We start from the raw sequence: 25370 nt of genomic DNA, 5'->3' as shown, positions 1-25370 counted from the left end.
GTTCAGACCTGACTCAAATGTTTTGGAAATTCGGTTGTAACTTCCACAAATCAAATCTTAGATGATTCACTTATCTTCAGTAGGAAATTATGTCTACTTCTCTGTGCTTAAAGGGGTTGTTGGAGACCATAAAAAATGTGGTAGGGAGGGGGCTGCTTAAAAAAATCAACATTAACTTACCTCCACAATCCCTCCCAGCGTCCCCCACTGCCGCCTCTCTGGTTCCACCTTGGCCGACCGGAAGCTGAACTCAGCAGAGCTTCCATGCCCCTCTAAACAAACAGGGGCCCGGACCAGAGAGTGGGCAGAGCAGGACGCCAGGAGGGACCGCAGAGGTAAGTAAATGTTTATTTTTTTTAAGAACCCCACTACTGGTCACTTATGATTTTTTTTAAGGTCTCTGACAACTCCATTAATGGAAAACTCACTATTTGCCCGGAGGACAAACTCAACAGAGGGATTAGAAGAGGTGAAAGGTTCTGCTTAGAAAACTCAGGTCAGTCCTATAAGATTATTAGAAATCACATTAATGACCTTTCTGGAAACTCGACTTTAACCCATTCGAGAAGTGGACATAACTATACTTCCTGCTATGGCAAATGTAGGGTACGCTCAAAGAGAAGGGCACTTTTTGGGGGGCAATGTGGAAGACAGAGTGGGACTGTGTTTGTACTGTATTTCCAACATATCGCCTGACTGTATTTCTGAATATTACCCATATTTTCGGGTGTAAGCATTTGCCCAAAAACTCTAGAAACCTTACCCCTTTCCTTCCAGTTCTGCAGTATCTGGTCCAGAAGCTTCTGGTTTCTGTTGGACAAGAAGTGATGACAATACCTCACATCCCTGCCCAGCCGATCACATATCTCTGCGGTCATACTCCATTCATATACACATAACTGCTGATGCCAGTGCTGTCAACGTTGTACATATTTCATCACTGTGTGGGACCAGGACCTGCAGCTCTGGAATGGAGATTCTTTAGTAAATAAGTAACTTTTTTTTAAATACGCTTAGATCACACTACAGATGGGGTGATATCTAAGATATGTATTTGTATATATATCGGCAAATAACAACCTCAGTCCCGCTACGACCATGCATTCATCCCACACGTACTCTTCAGACAGTATAGGGGACAATCATCCCACACGTAGCTTCTTCTCTCAGGTCTTGTTGGAAAATAAGGAGACAGACAACATGTATAGTAGATTTTAATTCCTTTCATTGCATCCGTCATCTCCTTTGTGGAAACAGCACAATGGAATGGAATTACAGAAACTGGTGGAAACACGGCAACAGTCGATGAGCTATAAATAACAGGTTTATATCAGTAATGACTGTAGTCAGCATGTATGGAAATGCCCCCCCCCCCCTAAATTCACCTAGAATAGGGTCTAATAACAGAGAACATTTCTCTCACATACTCTGAATATCAGTAGGTTTTATTGCACACCAATATCTATTGGTTCTTTACATACACATTGCATGTTCACATATCGGACCGCTGACGCTTACATTGGTTAATTTCACAAAGTTTTTTCTTATATATTACTTTACCTCCCTGTAAAATGTACAAATAAAGCTAAGATTTCTTTTTTTTTTGCATAATATTTTCTAATGCATACAACACCAAGGAAAAGCATCCAGGATAGATGTGTCCTCCTAGAAGGATGGGATAGGGTTAGTGTCACAATTTGCTAATAAGGGCAAAATTTAGGGCTGTTTTCGAGTATCTTCAGAGGGGACGGAGATTTACTTATAAAGACAAGTCATGCACAGAGGGAAATAATAAAATATTGTCCCCTAGCACCCACTACTAGTTAAAGCTTGGGAGTTTACTGCACATTACATGATATTGAGGTCAATGTATACACAGTATTCAGTATGATCCTCAGCTCCCCCTAGTGGTGGCAGGAGAGAAGGATTTGGAGCTCTGTATCTAACATCTGTAATAATATATATAGAAAAGAATCCAATCCAAGTGAGCTCTAACCTTATAACACTCTGGTTCTGTTGCTTCCGATCTCCATTGCACAGGATTACATGGGGGGGGGGGATGTCTCGTTTCACAATTGTAAAATATGGAAGAGCCTGCTCACTGGTTGGATAGAGTGGAAAAGGTACGTGGAATCGGGAGCAGAAGTACCAGAGCATTAAGAGGTTGGAAAGACCTTGTAGAGACCCTTTTCACATAAATTTATGTTATGTTAAAGGAAATCAACCAGTAGGGGAAAAAATCACACTGTAAATACTCCCCTCTGCTTGATTCTGGTGCTTGTCTTTGTTAGTCTTGACACGCCGGGATCCCCTAGAAAAGAGACGCATAAAAAGCAGGCCGAAGAGCGGGGACGAGATGTCCGAGCTGGAGAGGTTGGTGATCTCATGCAGGGGGAGTGCATAATTAGCAGCCCGGAGCTCTGGACATCTTTTCCCAGCCCTCTGGTCTGCTTTTTATATACGTCTCTTTTCTGGGTGAACCTAGCATGTCAAAACTCATGTAGACAAATGCCGGGATGAAGATGAAGATGAGCTTTGGAGTATTTTCATTGGGTTTTTAAAAATGTTTTCTTACTCCTTTAAACTGGTTGGTAATATTGCCGCCACAGTAGAAGCCAGTCTGCGTAACGATAAAAGCGAATGACAACCCATACACCCGCAGAACTAAACATCTACGAATTTCTGGCCTCGAGGTGGAAAACCCTTGCCATGGAGACTTTGGCTGTAACTTTTTTTAACCATTAATTATAGAACCATTTACAATAAATTTCCTTGCTTTAAATTATAAGGCAAAGCTGCTCGAGACCAGAAGGAGAAGCAAAAGTCGGTGAAATATAAACGAAGATCGTCAAAAGGGTATAATAAGCCAATAAAATAAAGCGCAGGCTTCTAATTGTTCCTAAATGGCGCATAATATCCTGTCTCATAAGGGATCATTGAACGATGGGAATGGGGTAACCCAGGAAATTTGCTGCAAAGTAAATTAATTTTTGATCCATGAAAATTTGCAGGATATTATTGAGATGAATTGTGATTTATTTTTGGTTTTTAGCAACTAAAAAATGATTGTGTTAGACCATGCTGTATTTTTTATCTCCCAACTATAGTAGTGCTAAGCTGTCACACTATGTGGGGTATATGCTCTAGTCTAGGCAATCTGAATCATATACATTGTACAAACAGTATATGAGGGAGGCAGGTTCTAGAGCAGGAGAAGATTCATATGTCAATTTGTAGAAAAAAAGATTTATATGTATCAGGCTGCATTCACTGGAACGTATGGGGGACGTACCGTTCCGTAGCCGGGAGAAAGATAGGACATGCCCCTGGAATACATAAAATAGTGGAATCCAGTCACACTGATTTTTGTTGTTATTTAAGTCGTTTTATGCCCCTGGAATACGGCCTCATGCGCCATTTATTACTATGGAGAGGGCTGCTCACCCGCTCCTCCTCTCCCCGGCGCCGACATAGGCCCCTCGTACTACGGTACATCGTGTGAATGTAGCCTATGTTGTATTTTACTCATTTTGCCCCCCCCTACTATGTGGAGGAGTCCAGTGGGCGGAGCACAGACTACTGATGAGGTCAGAATTCAGTAGGACTTACAGTTGGGTTCAGCAGTCAAATGTAACCTTAATTATATCATAATGATATAGATAAATCAAGTGGGTGGCCATGGACTATCTGGAAGGCTTCGGCCCGAGGTCATCACCCAAACCGCCTATATAATAATCCACTCCTGGATGCAGGGAGCCTTGGTCGGGCTGTAAGGTGCCTCCTGTATAGGAGATCAGTACTATCAATAATGCAACTTATATATATATATATATATATATGAATTGAACATAATAATGAGCATGTTGTATATACATATTGTGATCCCTAACATGAGCTTCCCATGAGAAAACGCAGCGCTAAAAATATAACTTACTTCTAATATACAGAAACATTTTTGGTGCAAGGCACTAGAGCAAAGGAAATAAAGCTATAGATAGATTCTATAAGGGGCGGCAAGGCAAAATACACAATGCAGTAATAGAGTCGATATTGCATCATAATATGGGTGGGATTTGTTAATGGAGAAAAACTTGCTGGAGTTTGGGTTGGCCCATCTTTAGGTCTAACATTTCTGTCCTGAGATGTTTCTCCACTTTCTATCACCCTCTTATTGTAGTGAAATTTCACTTTTTTTGGTTACTTTTTAAAAACTTGCAATTGCCTAATCTGGTGGACATGATTACTACAGCCACTTGCTCAACCAAAATGGTATACAAATCCAAAATGTTTTTTTGTGCAAATAACACAGAAAGTGTCAATACCCTTTAATATGCTGGAGGGCATGGCTTCATAAATGACCCCTATGTCTTTCCTGATGGCGATCCCTTCCACCCTACACAACCTCTAGGGTGAAATAAGATTAATGACTTTCCTCATCTTCCCGCACCAATTCCGGGGTGTGAAGTGCAAGTCTAAGATACAATCTACCAGCATAGTACACAATGAAAAATATTAATTCAGGTTACGACCCCCAGGCAAGTGTCAGCACCAGGCAACCTGGGCCGATACCAAGGCTATTGGGGAACCAGCTATGGGCATCACCTGAACCTAATCCTTGCATATGTTACTAATCTGATCTGGACTCCCTGTGCAATATGTTTACGACGCCTAATGTCCCCAGGATTCACCAGTTCTACAACCGGCAAATCCAGGCAGATACCAGAACCCAAGGCAATGTAGGTAAACACAATCTCCAATTGTCAAGTTTGAGTTGTTGAATGGTCTCAATAAATCTAGTACGAGCCACGGACATCATCTGAACCTGATCCTTGCATATGGTACTCAATAGTAAATCGGAGCTGGACTCCCTGTGCAATATGTTTGCGACTCCTAATGTCACCAGGCTTAACCAGGGCAAGATCTAGAACCAGAAAACCAAAGAAAACACCAGAACCCAAAGCAATATGGGGAAAACACAATCTCCAATTGTCAAAGTTGGGTTGCCAGATGGTCTCAATACATCTAATACGAGCCATGGACATGGCATATGTAAATCTGTGATGAACTCCCTAAGGAATATGTCTACGACTCCTAATGTTACCCTTAATTCCACAACTTTCCATGAAAGTTTAAAATTAAGCAACTCAGTATCATGACCTGCTCGCTGCATGTCACCCAGTATGGGAACTAGTAGGTCCGTGCCTTAAAATTGCCCTTCCTTCGCATTGGCATCCAAAGTTTTCTTAGGTTCTTTTAGATATTTGTTTTATATTATTTATATTTGACAAACTATACAAGGTCATTGTATAATATCTAACATAAAAAAATAAATGGAGGGTTAACTAAACTCATTCCAATTTTGCCCCCCCCATCCTCTTGAGTTGTTGTCCTCCATTTCTTGTTGACTTCCATTGTGGCTCCTGTCCCTTGGTTGTGTCCGGTGGTGCAGATACCGGACACAACCAATGAGCAGCTGCCGAGCTGTTTCCAGAAAGATATTGTAATTTCACAATTATTCTGATCTCTCTAACTATTATAGCAGCCTCACAGTCATCCCATCCGAAGCCACATCTTATTGTAAAGTGCTAGTAGATAACCAAGGTGTTAAATATGGCTGTTATCAATGTAAGTGGACCATCCGATAATATCTGTGCAATAAACTCAATGGGGGTTCCTGAGTGTTCACTTCGAAAATCTCTAATGTTTGCAATAAGGGATCCGGTAGGACTGAATAAAGGCAGTTTGGGGGACATTCTTAAGCTGCAATGTCTTCAAGGCACCAACCATGTGGCCTTGTAGACACTCCAACTCATATTTACCAGGCAGTGCTAAGAGATAAGGCACCTCATGTGTCACATGCTTAGCACGGCTTTGTATATATGGGCTACTAGTGAGCATAAATGGCCAACTGGTTCAATGTACTATATGGCAACTGCCCAGCTATGCATAGGGCCATCTGCTGAGACACAGTCCACAACGTCAAGCCCTCCTTGGCTTCCCCTAATCGGTAACAGGTGCTGGAGTATGAGGCGTTCATGGGGCTCGTATTAACATGAGAAATACCAGATATAGTAAAATTCCTTTGTTCCAGCATCCATTTTTTTTCTCACTACATTTCACGTAGAAGTAGTAAGTTAACCTTAATTTTAGGTTCTTCTGATTGGTCATCAGATTGGTCTGGATTTTGGACACTGGATTACAGGAAATTTATAGAGAACAGGTGTGAGCATAATTATTAGGCAACTTTTTTTTTAACTTGAGGTAAAGAGGTCAAAGGCTAAGCGAGTGGAGGTCATGAACAGCCCACAATGAATCATGAGATGAAGATCAGGAAAACCTTGTAGGTGCTGGGGGGATATAGGGGGGCCAAAAAAAAAGGAAATGTATACTCACATTGTTCCCGCAATAGTGATTCCAGTCTTTGGCTCCTCTACCTGACCAGATGGAAGGGCTCTCCTTAAACCAAGAGGTGTCACTTTTGACGTAAAAGGAAGTGTTTCAGCAGGTCAGTGATTGACTGAAGCAGGACACTTCCTGATGGGTGGAGGTGACGTGGAGCAGAGCTACCACAGTGACTGGGTAGCTAGGAGCTGAAGTAGGGGTTTCTTTGGGGGTCTTTTTAGGAAACCCCTCCATGGTCCCAAGGATTTTTCCCTTATTCCTGCAAATATTCTTTAAAGGGACCCTGTCACCAGCAACCACTTTTCTATGATGCCTGTACCCACGGCTTTAGAGCCAACATTCTCCTAAAAAAGACTTCTACTGATACCCTCTGAAACTAAAGATCTAGTCAAGGAGGCTGGGGAGCTCCGGAATACAGTCAAGCTACCCCGCCTCCTAACTGCCACTGACTCTGCTAACTTAGACCCCTTCCGGCGATGTGAACCTGCTCTGAACCTGTGAGCTAGGAGCAGGCTCTGCACATCCTCACCCAGCTTCAGAGGTGCACTGCGCATTTGCGATTACATTGCGTATCACAGCTGAATGGCGGTTCAGCTTCACTGGTGAACTGCTGACTAGCTCTCTAGATGAGCGATCTCGCAATGCGCAATGTAATGGTGCCTGTAAAGCTGACCGGTGACTCACAGGAGCCATCACTTAACTGATGCAATGCTGTACAATGAAGTGGCTAGCCAGGCTAGTAGTGTCAGGTAGGGGGCGGGGTAGCTTGACTGTACACTTAAGCTCCCCACCTCCATGACTGGATCGGTTTATGTGCGTCCGTGCGACCCGGACATATTGCTGTATTGGTGGCCTTGCAACCAATATGACAAAATGATGCCCCGACCTACTAGCCATAGCTGCGATTGGTCAGGGGGACACACATTAGTACATAAGGGATTTATACAAATGCCTCTTTTTGGTAAATTAAAAAAAAAACTTGCCCAATAATTATGAATACCACTATTTTGGCAAAATGAATGTATCTTTGTATAATTGTTGTTCATTAATAACTATCGCAATATCTATTGAACAGTACAATTACTCTGGATCACCATAACCATTGTGTTATGAACATTCAATAAACCTCATTATCAGAAATGCAAAACATGTCGGCACATCCTTTACTAACACACTGCTGCCCCTATTATGCCAGTACATGCCCCAAGTTGTACTGTGCTATAAAATGCTGCTGGCAGAAGCCTATGGGGCTTTATAGGAAATCTAGCATTTGTTTTTGTGCATTATGAACCAAACATACCTTGAGAATGCTGTAGCGACACTGATGCAGAAACATATCTTGTTTAATCCCTGAATTGAGTGGTTTTGCTGAAAATACAATTATAAAATTCAGGACCTTGGGAAAGCTGGGTGCAGGCTGGCTGCCATACATAAACACATTACTTCCACATACAGAGGAGTTGCCTGAACTGTCCAGACAGGACTAATCAACCTGAGCTGCATGACTCATACACAGCAGCGGGTGGATGGTGCAGCGATTGATTACTCCTGCCTGTCAGGGACAACACAGTGATGACATATTCTCGGCTTATGCTGGGCAGTACAAGGCTGGAGCAGTGCACAATTATGGTGAGAGAAGAAGCGCTGAGGCAGCCACAGGAGCAACAGAAGCTCATTATCATAATTTTATAATTGTTTTTTCAGCAAAACCACTCCGTTCAGGGATTAAACAAGATATGTTTCTGCATCAGCATAGCTGATTCTCAAGGTTTGTTAGGTTAATTATGCATAAAACCAAATGGTAGATTTCCTTTAATGGTATTCTGCAGAGAGCATTAGAAGGCATCTATAAATACCTCCTGAACAAGGGGCATGTCCTCACACGGCTGTTCTCTTAGCTCTCTGCTATTGGCTACTTCATAACTCCTCCCCTCTGCTTTACTGTAGAACTCAACTAAAATTATGCTACAACAGAGTAGAAGGTAGTGGATGCGAAGAAGCTCAGTACACAGTGTTGGGAGCACAGCTGTGTGAGGACAACTCCCTAGTACACTCACAATATAGGTAAAGGAATGACTCTCTGGGGCTGCTACCTTATACTGTCTATAGTTTTACATGGCCAAACCTGCTAACGCAACCCTATAACGCTCCTATATTACATCGAGGCATATTCGTTGCATTCTACACATCGAGCTGGTGTGTACAGGACTAGAAAAACATGGCTATTTTCTTCTAGGAACAGCACCACTAAAAGGTTGTGTCTGGTACTGCAGATAAGTTCCATGAAATAATAATAAAATCTGCAATACCAAACATAACCTGTGCAACAGGGGTGGCGCTGTTTTTAGAAGAGAACTCATCCTGGATTGTATATTCGTTCGGTTGCAATACGCACACAAGCACAAGTATCCACTGAATGTGCAATTCATAAATATATGAAAATAAACTTCACAGTCCTTTATACATCTAAGATTCAAGTTTGGCTAATAAATCGCTTTTGTTTTTTTTTGTGTTTTTTTTTTTCAGAACGTATTTTTTTAAAATAATACAGAAAATAGGCAGTCTTATTAATCAACATTAAAATATAGGAGCATTTACAGTGAGAGGAGACATAGACATCCCATAGAAAATGACACGTCAGAATAACCAATAAATAGAGCTGTTACTGTATCTTTAAGTGCGTTTTTTTCCGTTTTTTTTCTTTGCGTTGTACAGGGAGACGGCGGTTTTGATTGCTAAGTGACATTGGTTAATCTCTTTTTTTTATCTTTTTGGATAGCAGCAGTGATTACAGTCGTGATTTCACCTTGTGAACTTTTGTGAATTTCTAGATTTGAAGCAAATCTTGCATGTTACTATTTTTATCCCTTTTTTTTCGTATCTCTCCCTCTCTCCTCTAGGATAGCCAAAAATGAAGGGCCTCTGTCTGGTGCTACGCGGCACTCAATCAAGTGATGCTCAACTGAGCGAAACCAATCAGCTTGACTTCATCCGGGATTTCTGACCCATCACAGCCGGACGCCTACGGAAAAAAAAGAGACAAACCAGGATGAGGACAACTCGAAGAAACTCAATTATTTAATAAGATTTACTATAAGTTGTTACGGGTCATGTGTTTCCCCATATACTTCTATAGGGTCATGCCCACGGCCATGGATTCCACAACCCCACTGCCTGAGCCGCAAATTAAAGGGGTTGTCCACTTTTCAAAAGATCTCTTCTAAACATGTCTCTACAGGTCTTTGCCTCCATTAAAAACTTCAGTCTTTCCTTGTTCTCACCTTGCTGCCCTCTATATGTACACACATGACTGCAGCATGTGGACATCCTCTGAGTTTCTCTTCTCACAGTCAGGGAGAATGAGTCATAACTCTGCTTCTACAGCTCCTCCTGTTCAACAGAGCTCAGAGATGTAAAGAAAGAAGTATGGGGATTCTGCACACAGTGCCAAAGTTAATAGCAGGATCGCTGAATCACTTGCAAAATATTCACATATACAAGGCAGTAAAGGCAAATGGGCAACTTAAGTAGAGAAATAGCCGATCCCTTTAAGAAGCAGGTAGTGCCCAATTTTCTGACCTGCAAACAGCGCATGAGGACTGATACTCAATTTGAAAAAAAAAAATTAAAAGAAAGGTAATGCTGTTGTACTAAACTGACCAATCACAGTGTATTTTTTATGCATGAGGAAAACTGGGAGCACGAGGGGGATGGAGTAGGAAGGTCATAACTCTGCTGCTACAGCTACTCTTGTTCAACAGAGCTCAGAGATGTAAAGAAAGAAGCATGGGGGGGGGGTCCTGCACACAGTACAAAAGTAACTAGCAGGATCTTTGAATCACTTGTGGAATATTCACATCTACAAGGCAGTAAAGGCAAATGGGCAACTTAAGTAGAGAAATGGCCAACCCCTTTAAAAATCAGGTACTGCCCACTTTTCTGACCAGCAAACAGCACATGAGGACTCAATTTTTAAAAAAATAAAAACTACAAGAAAGTTAATGCTGTTATACTAAACAACCAATCAGAGTGTATTTTTTATGTATGAGAAAAACTGGAAAAAGATCTGCATACAGACTTGAATCACTCGTGGTTCCACGCAACTGGAAGTATAGAACTGTTAAAGAGGACACCACTTCACAAATGTGGAGATTAGCATACCACTCTTCTCAGTGTTATAGAAGATTATCATAACACATCTTCCCTGCTCCAATATCTCCTCTCTGACAGTGAAGAGGATTATAATGATCAGATACTGGGACTGATATCTCAGCAACCGTGGGAGCTAGAAAAAACATTCAAAATGTCCCTGAATCTGTGTAGCAGACCCTACGGTATGTGTGTGAGGTGGTTAAAGGTCCTCTTTAGCTAACCTAAATTTGTTCAGTAAATCAATGGGATGGGGTCCGTAATGTAAGGTCCATCATATCGAGCAAGAAGTGCTACTCAATGACATGTAGAGGTAACACCTTCTCATCCTATATACAAGTCCTGAACCTTATACTTTGCATTGCCACCAAATATTGATAGGATTCCAGGTTCCACTAGATATGAATATAAAGACATTGGGCCACATTTAGCAAAACTAGTGCAGTCTGTACAAGGTGCAGCTTGACCGTGGAGTGTTCAGAGTGTGGCAGATTCATCGAAATTGGAGAGTGGCCTTCATGAATCCGGCGCCGCCTGCACTGCTTGTGAAGTGTGTGCCATTTTTTTGGTGTACTTTGTTCACGCTGAAGAATTGTGGTGCACGTCAGTAATAAATGTGGAGCAAACTCTGACTAAGCAGTAACAGCCGCTTTATGTGCACATTTTTGTGTGGCTTGTTGGACACAGAGCAGCCGCGACACAAAACTGGCGCAGACACTTTATAAACACATGTGCAAGCAGGATGCAGCGTTGATGCGACGCCCTTGATGAGACTGCGTAAACCACAGATTGTGGTAGTGGTAGGAACCGAGCTGGACAGGGGTAAGTATTAATTTTTATTTTATACCACCTGTGCTCTGGACAACCCCTTTCATTGGTCATTACAAAGTTATGAAATCTGAGACATTTCTTTATTTTCCTTTATTTTTTACATTTTTATCTAACGTGTTTGGTGAATTTATGATTGATATCTTTGACCTCCTGGAAGTCTCGGATGCCTCCGGCACTGGGAATTTATTATACGGATCTAAGGTTTGATTGCACCTGTCACACTTACATTAGCGGTGATCAGTATTGTGTCTGTACTCGAATTACAGTATATACTTCAGCTGTAAGTTCTACACTTGAGTGGAAGAAGACTAAATGATGATGTAAGTTTAAATTATAGTGATTCTATAGTGAACCATTGTTATTGCTTTTTACTGTTCGTCGTATGTATACGTACAGCTAAGTGATACTAGTAGTGGATGCACGTTGGGGACTGCTACCCAGCCTCCTTAGGTGAGACCCAGTTGGCCATCTAAGATTTACAGTCAGATGCCTCCTGTCTATATTTTAGAAGTTCTTATTATTATAGGGGTTTTCCCCACTAACAACTCTTTAAAGTTGTCTATAGAATCATGAAAATGGGATCCACAGGTTCCTTGTGTGAACGGAGCATTAGAAATCATGTATGACCACAGTTAGATGTTCGGATGGAGATACAGTACTGTAGCTAATCAGTCCTATAGAAGTGAATACACACCACTAGGCTCAGAAACCAAGTACAGGCAGTCCCCGGGTTACATACAAAATAGGTTCTTTAAGTTTGTACTTAAGATGAGTTTGTATGTAAGTCGGAACTGTATATTTTATAATTGTAACCCCTGACAAAATGTTTTTGGTCTCTGTGTCTATTGGATTTTATAAATGTTGGGTTGTCATTAGAACCAGGATTAACAAGAAATCTTCATTGCAGACACCTGTGATAACTGTTATAGCTGTTTATTGTAGCCTAAGGCTAAAGGACAGTAATTACCAACATCCATCTGTAGTTAGGGGTCATTGGGAAGTCAGGGACTGCCTGTAGTGTGATGATTGTAGGACCCAGCCATCAGACACTTATCCTTTCTTCTAAGAGTTCTTGTTTAGCAGAACTCTTTAAAGGGAACCTGTCACCAGGAGAGCCATTTTTAGCACTCCCCCAGTCCCCACAGAGCATAGTACATACACTGCCAAAGTGTTTTTGTATTAAAAATTGGTTTTACAGAAAAAAAGATATGTTATATTGTACCTTTCATTAGCATCTGCTGTGTGACTAGGCAGTTGCCAAATGGGAGGGGCTGGAAAGGAGCAGCTCCCCCCCACCCTTGGGAAACATGTGAGCTTTTCAAATATATGAATAACTCCCAACACTCGGGATTGGCTGTAGAGGAGCAGGGGGCGTCGCTAAGCCCAGTGATGGGTGTTTTCATATATTTGAAAAGGTCACATGGAGGAGCTGTTCCCCAAGGGTGGGGGGGGGGAAACTGCTCCTTTCCAGCCTCTCCCAATAGGCAACTGCCTAGTCACACAGCAGATGCTAATGAAAGGTACAATATAACATATCTTTTTTTCTGTAAAACCAATTTTTAATACAAAAACACTTTGGCAGTGTATGTACTATGCTCTGTGGGGACTGGGGGAGTGCTAAAAATGGCTCTCCTGGTGACAGGTTCCCTTTAAGGAATTAAAGGGTGTGGGTCAGTCCTTCATGTCTCCAGGTTGGCCATCACAGGCAATATTTGGATGATTTGTTCAATATCGAATTGACATCATACAGGTAAACTTAAATAAGAGGAGATATTTTGGGTGAAAAATGTTATTGAATGGAAACCACCAGGGAGATCTGTCCATATATCAGAAGAATGGCCGAGCATGTACCAGAGGAGGAACATATCTTGTTAGAGAGTCCTCTCAAATATCTAGTAGGGTATATAACCAGAAGTAGTTTTGATAAGAAAACCTCTTCAATATGCATGTACACCATCATTATTAAAATCAAAAACTATGGGCCCAAAATATGATGTTGATGGAGATTTCATAAGACTTACCAACTTAAATGTTAAGGATTTATATGATGCTGGATCATCTATCATCTTCTGCAAATTGGCAGCAACTGCAAGAAATTCCGAAACACATCTGTCAGGGCAATGTAACAATCTAAGCACATAGAAATAATTAACTCTATACAATTTCAACTTGGATAATTCAGCACTGGCGGCACCTGGGGAAAGGGAACACCTTCATGTACAGATGAACTACTACTGGTGGCTCATTCTATAGACCTGAAGAAGGCCTCCTTTCTGGCCTCTATTGGGCCAAAATATGCTGATAAGCTTTTTTTTTAACAATAGATAAAAATTAATGTTGTATTCTTAGGATCAACACATGTTTATATGATTGACATTGTGGCCGGTGACGTTTAGGATTCTGTGGGGGATATTTCTGAAAGTGTCCGAGATTAGACCAGACTACACTGTCGTATCCTGCGGCAGATAAATCATAGGGGAGTAGTATTACGCGTCTGGAGTAGTTTACAACTACTCTCAGCTATTAGTTGGTGTAGTTTCTGACTGAATTTTTCTAGCACACCCAATAAATAGTTTTGAGTAGACCCCGGTCTGCACTCTGTTAATGTGCGGTCTGATGCACTCCCAATTCCCAGTATACAAGTCTTTACCACGACGACTAGTCCTGCCCACAAGGCGGTACCATCATCTTATATATCTGTAACATATATCTGTAACAAAACCCCTCAAATATTTTCCCCACAACAGAAGATAGACTCACAGGTCTGTAGTTTCCGGGATCACTTGTTGATCCTTTTTTTGTACATTGACACCACATTTTCTATGCACCAGTCATGTGGACCAGAACCTGTTCTTAAGAAAACTTAAATATTATGAAATCACAGTATATAATTCATTCAGTACCCGGGGATGTATACCATCTGTGCCTGATGATTGTTTATTTGGTGTTGAGGCGGTGCTGCACCTCTTCCTAGAATTTACATAATTCCTCATAAAGGGGGTCATTTACTAAGGGCCCGATTCGCGGTTTCCTGACGTGTTACTCGAATATTTCCGATTTGCGCCGTTTTTCCCTGTATTGCCCCGGGTTTGTGGCGCACGCGATAAGATTGTGGCGAATCGGAATGCATGTGACGAAAATGGGGGGGGGGCGTGGCCGAACAAAAACCCGACGGATTTGGAGAAACCGCCGCGCTTACCTTCACCAAGTATAGGATCGTGCACTACGCCGGGCCTCGGCGGACTTCAGCGCAGCAGTGACACCTGGTGGACGTCGGAGGAACTGCCTTAGTGAATTGCCGGAAGACCCGAATCCACCGCAGAGAATGCGCTGCTGGATCGCGAATGGACCGGATAGGTAAATCTGCCCCATTGTCTTCCACCAGGGAGAAGACGACATTCAATAGATTACCCCTTTCCTTATCTTCCTCCACCATGACCCCCAGGTATTTCCCCAGAGGGTCCACACTCTCCGCTTTTAGTTATTTTTTTTTCACTTATACACTTGAAGAATAATTTGAGATTATTTTACTATCATTGGGAATATTTCTTTCAGTTTCTTATTTTTGCTGCATTTATCTGTTTTTCACAGAATTTATTTTGTAATCACACAGAGCCCAATTCCATTTCCATTTATTGTAACATTGAGTGATTTGGAATCCTCTATGGAAGCAGATCATGTATGGAGATTTTCTGTAGTGATTTAATTAGTTATAGCAGTAGTATAGTTAATCAATAATTAGCACACGTGTTCCTTATACAAGGCTATCAAGTAATGGCCTGCTGGGGTTTTCGAGGACAGGTTTAAGAAATCAATAAGAACCTTGAATAACCACGTCTACCACCAAACCTGATCATTTAAGACTTAGAGACGTGTAACTTGAAGTGTTGGTAATTCATTGTGATTGAAAGCATCATGCAATGTCCTCTGGGAAAAAAAGATTGTACACTGAGATACTCAAGCAAATGCTGTGGAATTACCAAAATAAACAAGAAAGAGTATAATGTGGATTTAGAAATCTTTAATTTTTCAGAATTCTTTTGTGTGTTTTTACAGCAAAAAATTTTCTCTCAATTTTTTTTTAAAGGAAAGCTAACCCCAGCCCCCACCATGAAAAAAAATAAGTCCAGGTATATACTCTAAGATAGACAAGAGAGAAAGACGTATCAATTCAGTTTTAAATTATATTTTCATGTGATTGGAAAACCAGAAGAATTTAGAAGAACAGATATAACTATGAGAGGTCCCTGTTTTATTTTGAGCTGTTTGTTAGATGCTAGTTTGCCATAGGTGAACTTTATTTATTTTAAAATGTATTATGTGTTTTATAAGCATAAAAGTGTCCTTCTATGTATATTATTTGCCATTTATTGCCATTAATAATGTGTTCACAATATTGTACAGTTTATTTTGAGTCCAAGGACACTATGGGAATCCGACGAGGATTCGGAGCTGCCGCGATTCACTAAGACCATGCGGCCGATTTGCTGCATATGTCGCTTTCCCCGCTGAGGTCCACAAGAGTTCACCTTCGTCTTGTGACACATTTTGATTTTTAAATTCCGCAGTTTGTCCGAATCAGTCGGGTTGTCCAACGTCCACACCCCCCGATTTGTGTTGCATGCAAGCTGGTGCTGATGCGCCACAATCCGATCGCGTGCGCCAAAAACCGGGGGCAATTCAGGGCAAAATGGATACAGTCAGGAAACCCGACTAAAATGCGGGTTCGGACTCTTAGTAAATGTGCCCCTATATCTGTTTAATGTCTGTATGTGGAATGTGGCTGAGGAGGTACTGTTTCCTCATGTTTTTCTTAATCTGAACATGGCTTTAAACCTGCTAGGTATTGATTTGCACTACACTCATCTCTTTCCTCCATTGTAGTTTTGGTTCCATGATAGTGAAACTGCTGTGATCGACATCTTCTTACACTAATCAAATTGCTCTCTGTTTTGTCCAGAACTCTGAGTTCTGGTTCAATCATTAACCGGGCAGGGGCTCTGGAATCACATAAATATCCCGACCAACCTTCTCAGGGTGCTAGCTGCTATTATTGTTATTCTGGCAACCTAATCTTTGGCTTGTGTTCAGACTATTCAACTGCCTTGTGATTTTGTACTGTGTTTGCCTTCTTTGTTGTGACAAAGCTCTGGTGACTATTCTTATTTGTCTTTGACTCCATGTTTTGCACTTTGACGCAGGGAGGGATCGTCTTCTATTTATCTAGCCACCGCTTACGGTGGGACAAGCTGGGGAGAAGACTAGTCTCAGGGCTCACTGTTTCTTTCTGTGTATTCAATCTGTTCCCAGACCCTGCTTGTCTAGGTGATTTAACATTCTGTGATATTTATTTCATAATAAAAAGTTTAATTTAGTTTTCCCATCAGCCTGTGGCGCACTCCTCGTGTCTCTGCCTCCCATACAGCAAGTTCTGAGTTTTCATAAAGTGGCTTAATAATTAAATATATAGATGCATCCTTTAACTTTGTCATGGGTGCCTGGAGAGGATCCTGTGTCTTCTGCTGTGCCATGTTAGATAAAATACAAGGAATAAAACATAGAATGAGCCATGTGCGTCCCCCCTGTAGTAGGCACTAGTTTCTGCCTCCCTTGCCAGGTGGTGGGGCTTGGATTACCCCTTTTATCGATATCCGGATCACGGCTTTCCCGTTTAGGGTTATATAACAATACTTTGCATTCCAGCTCTGTTCAGCTGCTGCAGCACAGAAAATGTATTGAACAACATCCCCTGCAGAGATGATGTTCCTGTATGCTGATTGCCCTAATTTTGGCAATATGAGTAATTTCTTTTTAGAACAAGCTGTTCCGTTTGACTGTTACTGCTATAATTCCAGGGCTATAACTTCCTACCTCTTCCTCCAAACCAATATTACTAAATAAACAGATTTTCTGTTTATACAGAAGCCAATCTGCTCCGCAATATTTGGCAAACCTTGTAGAGCGCTACGTGTGTTTAAAATAAATGTTAGTCTGATATAAAACATAATAAGAGCCTTGTTTTTTTTTTTTAATCCGTTAATTACATATTTCCGGATAACTTCACAGTTTATAGCTGAGAAAATGATTCATGGATTTTTTTGTTATGCGGTTATTATAGAATTAAGAGGAATTAGGGTTCATGGAAGATTTGTGGTTCATTTCTTTAAGATAATAATGAGCAAATATTCACTCGTTTTTTAAGCTAAAAATTCTATGTTCTTAATATAAATTTATAGTATATGGCACAGTGCGTGAAACGTATGAGCCTAATAATCGCTACAAAAACAAAGATCTATATATATATATTTATTTTTCAGGCAAATTTTACTCCATCTACCATCCAAACTGATTCATATCAGAGGGAGGGGAGAAAATAATGTACTTACCTTGCTCTGGCTTCCTTTTCCCGGGACAATGAGGTCCATCGTTTTGAACGTTGGCAGACCTAGAAGTGTCAGTCACATGGCCCTTGAAGCCACACAGTCACAGGAGGGAGGGAACCACGAGAAACGTCTATGGCTGCTAGGTTACCAGGGCCGTGACGCCACACCCGCTTCTTTAAGATACAGATGGGGATGCCATAAATGGACGGCTAGAAAAAGCGCAGGACGGTGCGAAACGGCTGACACCTACAAACCTCCTGCTCCTATCTCTACCCCTTAAGGCCATCTACTCGACTGTTTTTATGCACAGATGAAATAAAGAAACAGGTTTTTATGGTTAATGTTGGATATGCTCTCTCTTTTCCTGTTTCACTAATTGCCCTGTCTGATTTGATACACGCCGAGCACCACCAGCATTACTTTTTTTCTTGGTCAAAGGATAAGAAGTCATAAGGAGATAAGATAGTGTCTATATATATATATATATATATATATATATATATATATATACATATATATATATATATAGATAGATAGATAGATAGATAGATAGATAGATAGATAGATAGATATTTTTTTCAATTCTCATTATGTATAAGTCACAGGAGGGAGAACAGTGATGTACAGCAGCGACAGCCTCTTTTTTTCTCTTGTGACTGATGAGGCCAATGAATAACTGCTGACACTTCCAGACAAACTAGGGAAAGCAAATTGTATTTTTTTTTATACAACTGGACTTTTTGGACATTACAATTACGTTGAAATTACATGGTGACAATGACATTTCCTTTAAAATTGCCTTAGTGAGACGATTAGTCTGTAGCCAGAAATTCTGGAATATGAGTCCAGCTGTGAGAAAATTGTTTACTTATTATTTACTTATTGTTTATTTACTGTAAATGAAATCATCTGGGAAACGGGTCTTAATGGGGTAACAATAAGTTCACTAACTCGCTGATCGGTGGTGGTCTCAGTGGAGGAAGTCTATTGTATCCCCATTGTACCCCAAATATACAGTGCACATGCTCCCTGTTGCTCTATTCACCTCTGTGGCACTGCTGGAGGTAGCCAAGCACTATACATGACTATCTCTTCAGATCCATAGGCAGTGAATGGAGCAGCAGCCTGGATGTTGACCTGCCTCTCCATTCTTTTGGAGTGTAATGGAGATACAACAGTCCCCCATTCTCGAAATCCCATCACTGAGAACCTAACCAATCAGCAAGTTAGCCCTTTTCCCAAGGATAAAGGATAGCTTGTTGTCAGTGGACATCCCCTTTAAGTCTCTACTTAATAAAGGACAAAAGTAAAGGAATGGCAGTGGAACATAAAGGTTTTCCAACTCCGTTCAAGGTGTATAGCACTGACCAATCCCTGTCATATACTGTACATTAAATTAATTATAAAAAAAATCAATCAACTCTAAAAAATAAAAAGGAGGTTGCATGGCAAATTAAAAATCTAGCTAAGCTTATATTGAATTTATTTAAATATTGGCCAGTTGAAATAACAGAAAACTTTTTTATTCACATTATAGGAAAACAGACTTTAAACATCGGTTATGACCGATACATTCAGAACAAATTCCATCAATAAGTCATTTGTGACATTTGAGGAAGTTATTATAGTATTCAATATGTAAAAATGTCCTTTGTTCTAGTTCTGCAATATAATTTACAAAAATGGAAGTTGTAACCTTCTATTCCTGAAGCCATTAAGGACCCCAGGGTCAAATACTTACAGTCACTACAGAAGCTTAACAAAAGATAATATTTTACTAAATGCTAAACGTTTTCATGGGAAATTATAGAAATCACAAAACTGCGAATCATCTACAAAAAATAATAACACATGGGGTGCAAGCATTTCTATAAAATCCATTATCAGCAGTGACCATTCGAAAATAATGATCTTATTAGCATAGATTTATCATTTTATTTGAATAAAATAATTTTTTAAGCAGTCTCTTTTTTCATATGAACTGAGTGGATAGAGGTCAGATATAACATAGAGACATTACAGGCAAAATATTAGGGTTTTTAGTGAAAGGGACTGCAAAGGGGTCCTACGAGACCCCTTTCTTCAGCAACTCTGAGAACTGTAGGAAAATTTTTGGTTCAAGGAACAACTAAAAAATATACAGCTATAAAGTGAAAATATTACATGTACAGTATTTTTCGGACTATAAAGCACACCGGATTATAAGGCGCACCATCAATAAATGCCTGCTAAAACGTCTTGGTTCATATATAAGGTGCACCGGATTATAAGGATGAGTGACCAGCAGGTGGCAGACCAGTGCACAGTTCAAGGCAGCTGTTGTCTGTAAGTACGGTTCAATTATAAGGCGCACTGGACTATAATGCGCACCTTTGATTTCTGAGAAAATCAAATGATTTTTTTGTGTGCCTTATAGTCTGAAAAATATGGTAATTAGATATGGAGGCAATTAATTCATTAATGATAGAGAATATAAGTAATGAACTTCCGAAGCCTTTTAGTAATACAAAAGTAAATTTGCTGCTACAAACTGTATTTATATAGAATAATATACAGATTATATGAAAGAGCAATATCCTTAAAGGTTTGTATAGTATTATGTTTCATCACAAAGAGAATTGTGCGACCTGGAGCAGGGTAGGAAGGGAAGATAAATGTGATAAGTTCAGCTCAATGGGGGGCTATGTGAGGACATTACTGGGGGGGGGGGCTGTGTGAGGACATTCCTGGGGGGCTGTGTGAGGACATTACTGGGGGCTGTGTGAGGACATTATTGGGGGGCAGTGTGAGGACATTACTGGGGGGCTGTGTGAGGACATTCCTGGGGGACCGTGTGAGAACATTACTGGGGGCTGTGTGATAACATTACTGGGGGCTGTGTGATAACATTACTGGGGGCTGTGTGAGGACATTCCTGGGGGGCTGTGTGAGGACATTACTGGGGGCTGTGTGAGAACATTACTTGGGGTTTGTGTGAGGACAGAACTGGGGGCTGTGTGAGGATATTACTGGGGGGCTGTGTGAGAACATTACTGGGGGGCTGTGTGAGAACATTACTGGGGAGCTGTGTGAGAACATTACTTGGGGTTTGTGTGAGGACAGAACTGGGGGCTGTGTGAGGATATTACTGGGGGCTGTGTGAGGACATTACTGGGGGCTGTGTGAGAACATTACTTGGGGTTTGTGTGAGAACAGAACTGGGGGCAGTGTGAGGATATTACTGGGGGGCTGTGTGAGAACATTACTGGGGAGCTGTGTGAGGACAGAACGGGGGGCTGTGTGAGAACATTACTACGGGGTTGTGTGAGGACATTACTGAGGGCTGTGTGAGGACATTACTGGGGGGCTGTGTGAGCACATTACTGAGGGTAACTGTGTGAGGACATTACTGGGGGGCTGTGTGAGGACATTACTACGGGGTTGTGTGATGACATTACTGGGGGGCTGTGTGAGAACATTACTATGGGGCTGTGTGAGGACATTACTGGGGGGCTGTGTGGAGGAAATTACTGGGGGGGGCTGTGTGAGGACATTACTGGGGGCAGTGTGAGGACATTACTGGGGGCTGTGTGGTGGACATTACTGGGGGCTGTGTGAGGATATTACTGGGGGCTGTGTGAGGACATTACTGGGGGCTGTGTGAGCACATTACTGAGGGTAACTGTGTGAGGACATTACTGGGGGCTGTGTAAGGACATTACTGGGGGCTGTGTGAGGACATTACTGAGGGTAACTGTGTGAGGACATTACTGGGGGCTGTGTGAGGACATTACTGAGGGTAACTGTGTGAGGACATTACTGGGGGGCTGTGTGAGGACATTACTACGGGGTTGTGTGAGGACATACTGGGGGGCTGTGTGAGGACATTACTGGGGGGCTGTGTGAGAACATTACTATGGGGCTGTGTGAGGACATTACTGGGGGGCTGTGTGAGAACATTACTATGGGGCTGTGTGAGGACATTACTGGGGGGCTGTGTGGTGGAAATTACTGGGGGGGGGCGTGTGAGGACATTACTGGGGGCTGTGTGAGGACATTACTGGGGGCTGTGTGGTGGACATTACTGGGGGCTGTGTGAGGATATTACTGGGGGCTGTGTGAGGACATTACTGGGGGGCTGTGTGAGCACATTACTGAGGGTAACTGTGTGAGGACATTACTGGGGGCAGTGTGAGGACATTACTGGGGGCAGTGTGAGGACATTAGTGAGGGTAACTGTGTGAGGACATTACTGGGGGCTGTGTGAGGATATTACTGGGGGCTGTGTGAGGATATTACTGGGGGCAGTGTGAGGACATTACTGGGGGCTGTGTGAGGACATTACTGGGGGCTGTGTGAGGATATTACTGAGGGTAACTGTGTGAGGACATTACTGGGGGTAACCTTGTGAGGACATTACTGGGGGCTGTGTGAGGACATTACTGGGGGCTGTGTGAGGACATTCCTGGGGGGCTGTGTGAGGACATTACTGGGGGCTGTGTGAGGACATTAGTGAGGGTAACTGTGTGAGGACATTACTGGGGGGCTATGTGAGGACATTACTTGGAGCTGTGAGACATTTTTGGGGGGGCATTCACATGTGGCTCTAGGAAATGCCTTGATTTGATTTGCCTGTGCTTTCTGTAGCTATATATACTGTAAGTACAAGAGGAGGCATTACTGAAAGTGTGATATATATACATCTTTTACCACCCTAGTAACGCCCCCACACTAAGATTTGTCAAATCAATCACATAAAATACCATTTTCTAATGTTATAAATTTTCTATAATTTCCAGCGGCCGCGTCCAGCTTGTTGCTGTATAAATTTCGGACAATACTAATAAACCTGCCCCTCTGCACTTCAATCTTGTGGGCAGACGCTGAGCTGCCATTTATCTCCATGTTATCATCTCCTTCCGCAGCGATTAGAATTCTTAGCGCAGGGTAATCGCTGACAGGACAATTACAGACGCCATCGCTTTATGCCCTCTTGGGCTATTTTGTTTTATGACAAACAGATTCAGACAAGCGGTAAATTTCACCACAAGAAACTGTTTCCATCAAGGATCCTTCAAAACAGAAGGAGACGTAACAATGTCTGTATTTTTCACCTAATAAAATAATCGGCAATGAAGTCACTCGGTTTCCTGCAGGTCAATGCGGAAAAAGACTCTTAGAACATAATGTAAAATAAAGGTGTAAAGCGCAATTCATCTGCCAAATACTAATTCCCACAGACCCCATAGGGAACTGTCATTGGGATTTTACCTGCCTCTTGATCAGCTGTGAAAACAACTTACAGTAACATTTTTAGTTGCACAGGCCGACATTTATTAAAGCCCCTGCAGGGGGTGACTAACTCCACTGAGGATCCCTATTGTACATTTAATAGGGAGCCATTCAGGAGCCAGAAGAGCCAGATATTTTTAGTTAGCAGATCCTAATGACCCAGCTCACTAAATAGATCCAGACTTCCCATCAGTAGTACAATCTGCTTAGCTCCACCTACTTTATAACATGCTGCCTGCCAATAGGTCACTATATGCAACTGCCTCAGCTCCTCCTGCTCTATAACATACTGCCTGCCAATAGGTCACTATATGCAACTGCCTCAGCTCCTCCTGCTCTATAATATGCTGCCTGCAGATAGGTCATATATATACACACGTTATATACACACCTTATATATACATATTATAAACACACACACAGTATATACACACACATACAACAGCTTCAGCTGCTCTACAGTATAGGGCACTGTATACATTCTGCTCAGCTCTTCCTGCTCTATAATATGCTGCCTGCATATAGGGCACTGTATACATTCTGCTCAGCTCCTCCTGCTCTATGACATGCTGGCTACAGATAGGACACTATGTACAAACCTCTCAGCTACTCCTGCTCTATAACATGCTGCCTGCAGATAGGTCACTATGTACAATTCGCTCAACTCCTCCTGCTCCATAACATGCTGCCTGCAGATAGGACACTATGTACAATTCGCTCAGCTCCTCCTGCTCAATAACATACTGCTTGCAAATAGGACGCTATATACAATCTGATCATCTTCTCTTGCTCTATAACATGCTGCAATACTTATCAAATTTACTAATAATATGCATGAAACCAAAGTGGTTAACGTAGATAATTTTTATTATATATTTCCAATAAAAAATGACAAACACATTATGGAGCAACAATCAGATAAAAAGGTTGCACTTTGCCCAGGAGTAAACAAATGAAAGTCAATGTACCAGATTCCGTCCTGGTATAGAAATAGTTAAAGCTAATGCCTCCAATAGAAACGGATAATAAGACCATTACTACCCCTAAGTTATCAGAGATAATTCTGGATACTCAAATTTGTATCCAAAAGGAGGAAACTACCATATACAGACCACAGGCAGAGAGCACTGACCCTGACATGTGTTTCGCCCAGAAATGGCTTAGTCTGGGGGACTCTATAACATGCTGCTTGCAGAGAGGACACTATGTATAATCTGCTCAGCTCCTCCTGCTCTATAACATGCTGCTTGCAGAGAGGACACTATGTATAATCTGCTCAGCTCCTCCTGCTCTATAACATGCTGCTTGCAGAGAGGACACTATGTATAATCTGCTTAGCTCCTCCTGCTCTATAACATGCTGCCTGCAGATAGGACACTATGTACAATCTGCTCAGCTCCTCCTGCTCTATAACATGCTGCCTGCAGATAGGACACTATGTATAATCTGCTCAGCTCCTCCTACTCTATAACATGCTGCCTGCAGATAGGACACTATGTACAATCTGCTCAGCTCCTCCTGCTCTATAACATGCTGCCTGCAGATAGGACACTATGTATAATCTGTTCAGCTCTTCCGGCTCAATAACACACCTCCGGCAGAGAGGACATTAAGTAGAATATGCTCATCTTCTCTTGCTCTATAACATGCTGCCTGCAGAAAGTCTTGACAGTCGGGATCTGTCTGGGCAATTTGGTGACATTTTAAGTCACATCTAGTCTAATGATGTGAAAATATTTCATAAAAATCCTTTGATATCCTTTTCATATCTTTACTGATGAAACAGATAATATTCAATGATGTTTTATTGTGGAGGAAATAATGATAAGTGCAGGAGACGCGGGAGGTGCAGGCAGAGGAATCTGTCATCCGGATGAGAAGGAAAGGTTAAGTCAATTTATCAATATTACAAAAGGCTCGCTGTGAAGTGAATGCTACGGGAGAGATGTCGCTGTGTAATGCGGCTGCGTCAGTGCTACACGAGGATTATTCTCTCTACATTCTACCAAATCTAAAAAAGAAAGCTCGGAGAAGAGTAAACAAGGGCAATTGCCAAATGTCAGGTACTACATGGGTTGTCTGTGATAGGATCAGCTTTTACCCAGAAACAGAGAAATATTAACATTTATGAAGCATCTTACACAAAGAGATCCTGCTCTATAACATCCTGCTAGCTATGGTCGTAACTAGGAAATGCTTGGCCCAATAGAAGACTTCTGCATGCCCCCCTTCACCCCTTCCCTTTAAAAAATGCATATATGTATCTGTACATTCACATGTTTATATAATCACATACATTTCTACACCCATATATATACTTACTATATATACACA

The 25370-nt window shown here is 41.6% G+C and overlaps 1 protein-coding gene across 1 annotated transcript in view; it reads right to left on the bottom strand.

Annotated features, from left to right (window-relative positions):
- Positions 1 to 1198: 1198 nt before the first annotated feature.
- STK39 (serine/threonine kinase 39) overlaps positions 1199 to 25370 on the bottom strand; it is a 279238-nt gene continuing 255066 nt past the window's right edge. The window contains exons 17-18 of the mRNA XM_072121817.1: positions 13404 to 13468; positions 1199 to 9424 (exon numbers count right to left, since the gene is read on the bottom strand). Coding sequence (XP_071977918.1) covers positions 9350 to 9424; positions 13404 to 13468 — 140 coding nt within the window. The 3' untranslated portion in view covers positions 1199 to 9349. The remainder of the gene's footprint in view (positions 9425 to 13403; positions 13469 to 25370) is intronic.

This window comes from Engystomops pustulosus, chromosome 8 (assembly GCF_040894005.1).
Source record: "Engystomops pustulosus chromosome 8, aEngPut4.maternal, whole genome shotgun sequence".
NCBI lineage: Eukaryota > Metazoa > Chordata > Amphibia > Anura > Leptodactylidae > Engystomops > Engystomops pustulosus.
The sequence above is the reverse complement of the archived record's forward strand: the minus strand, read 5'-3'. Positions and strand labels throughout refer to the sequence as shown.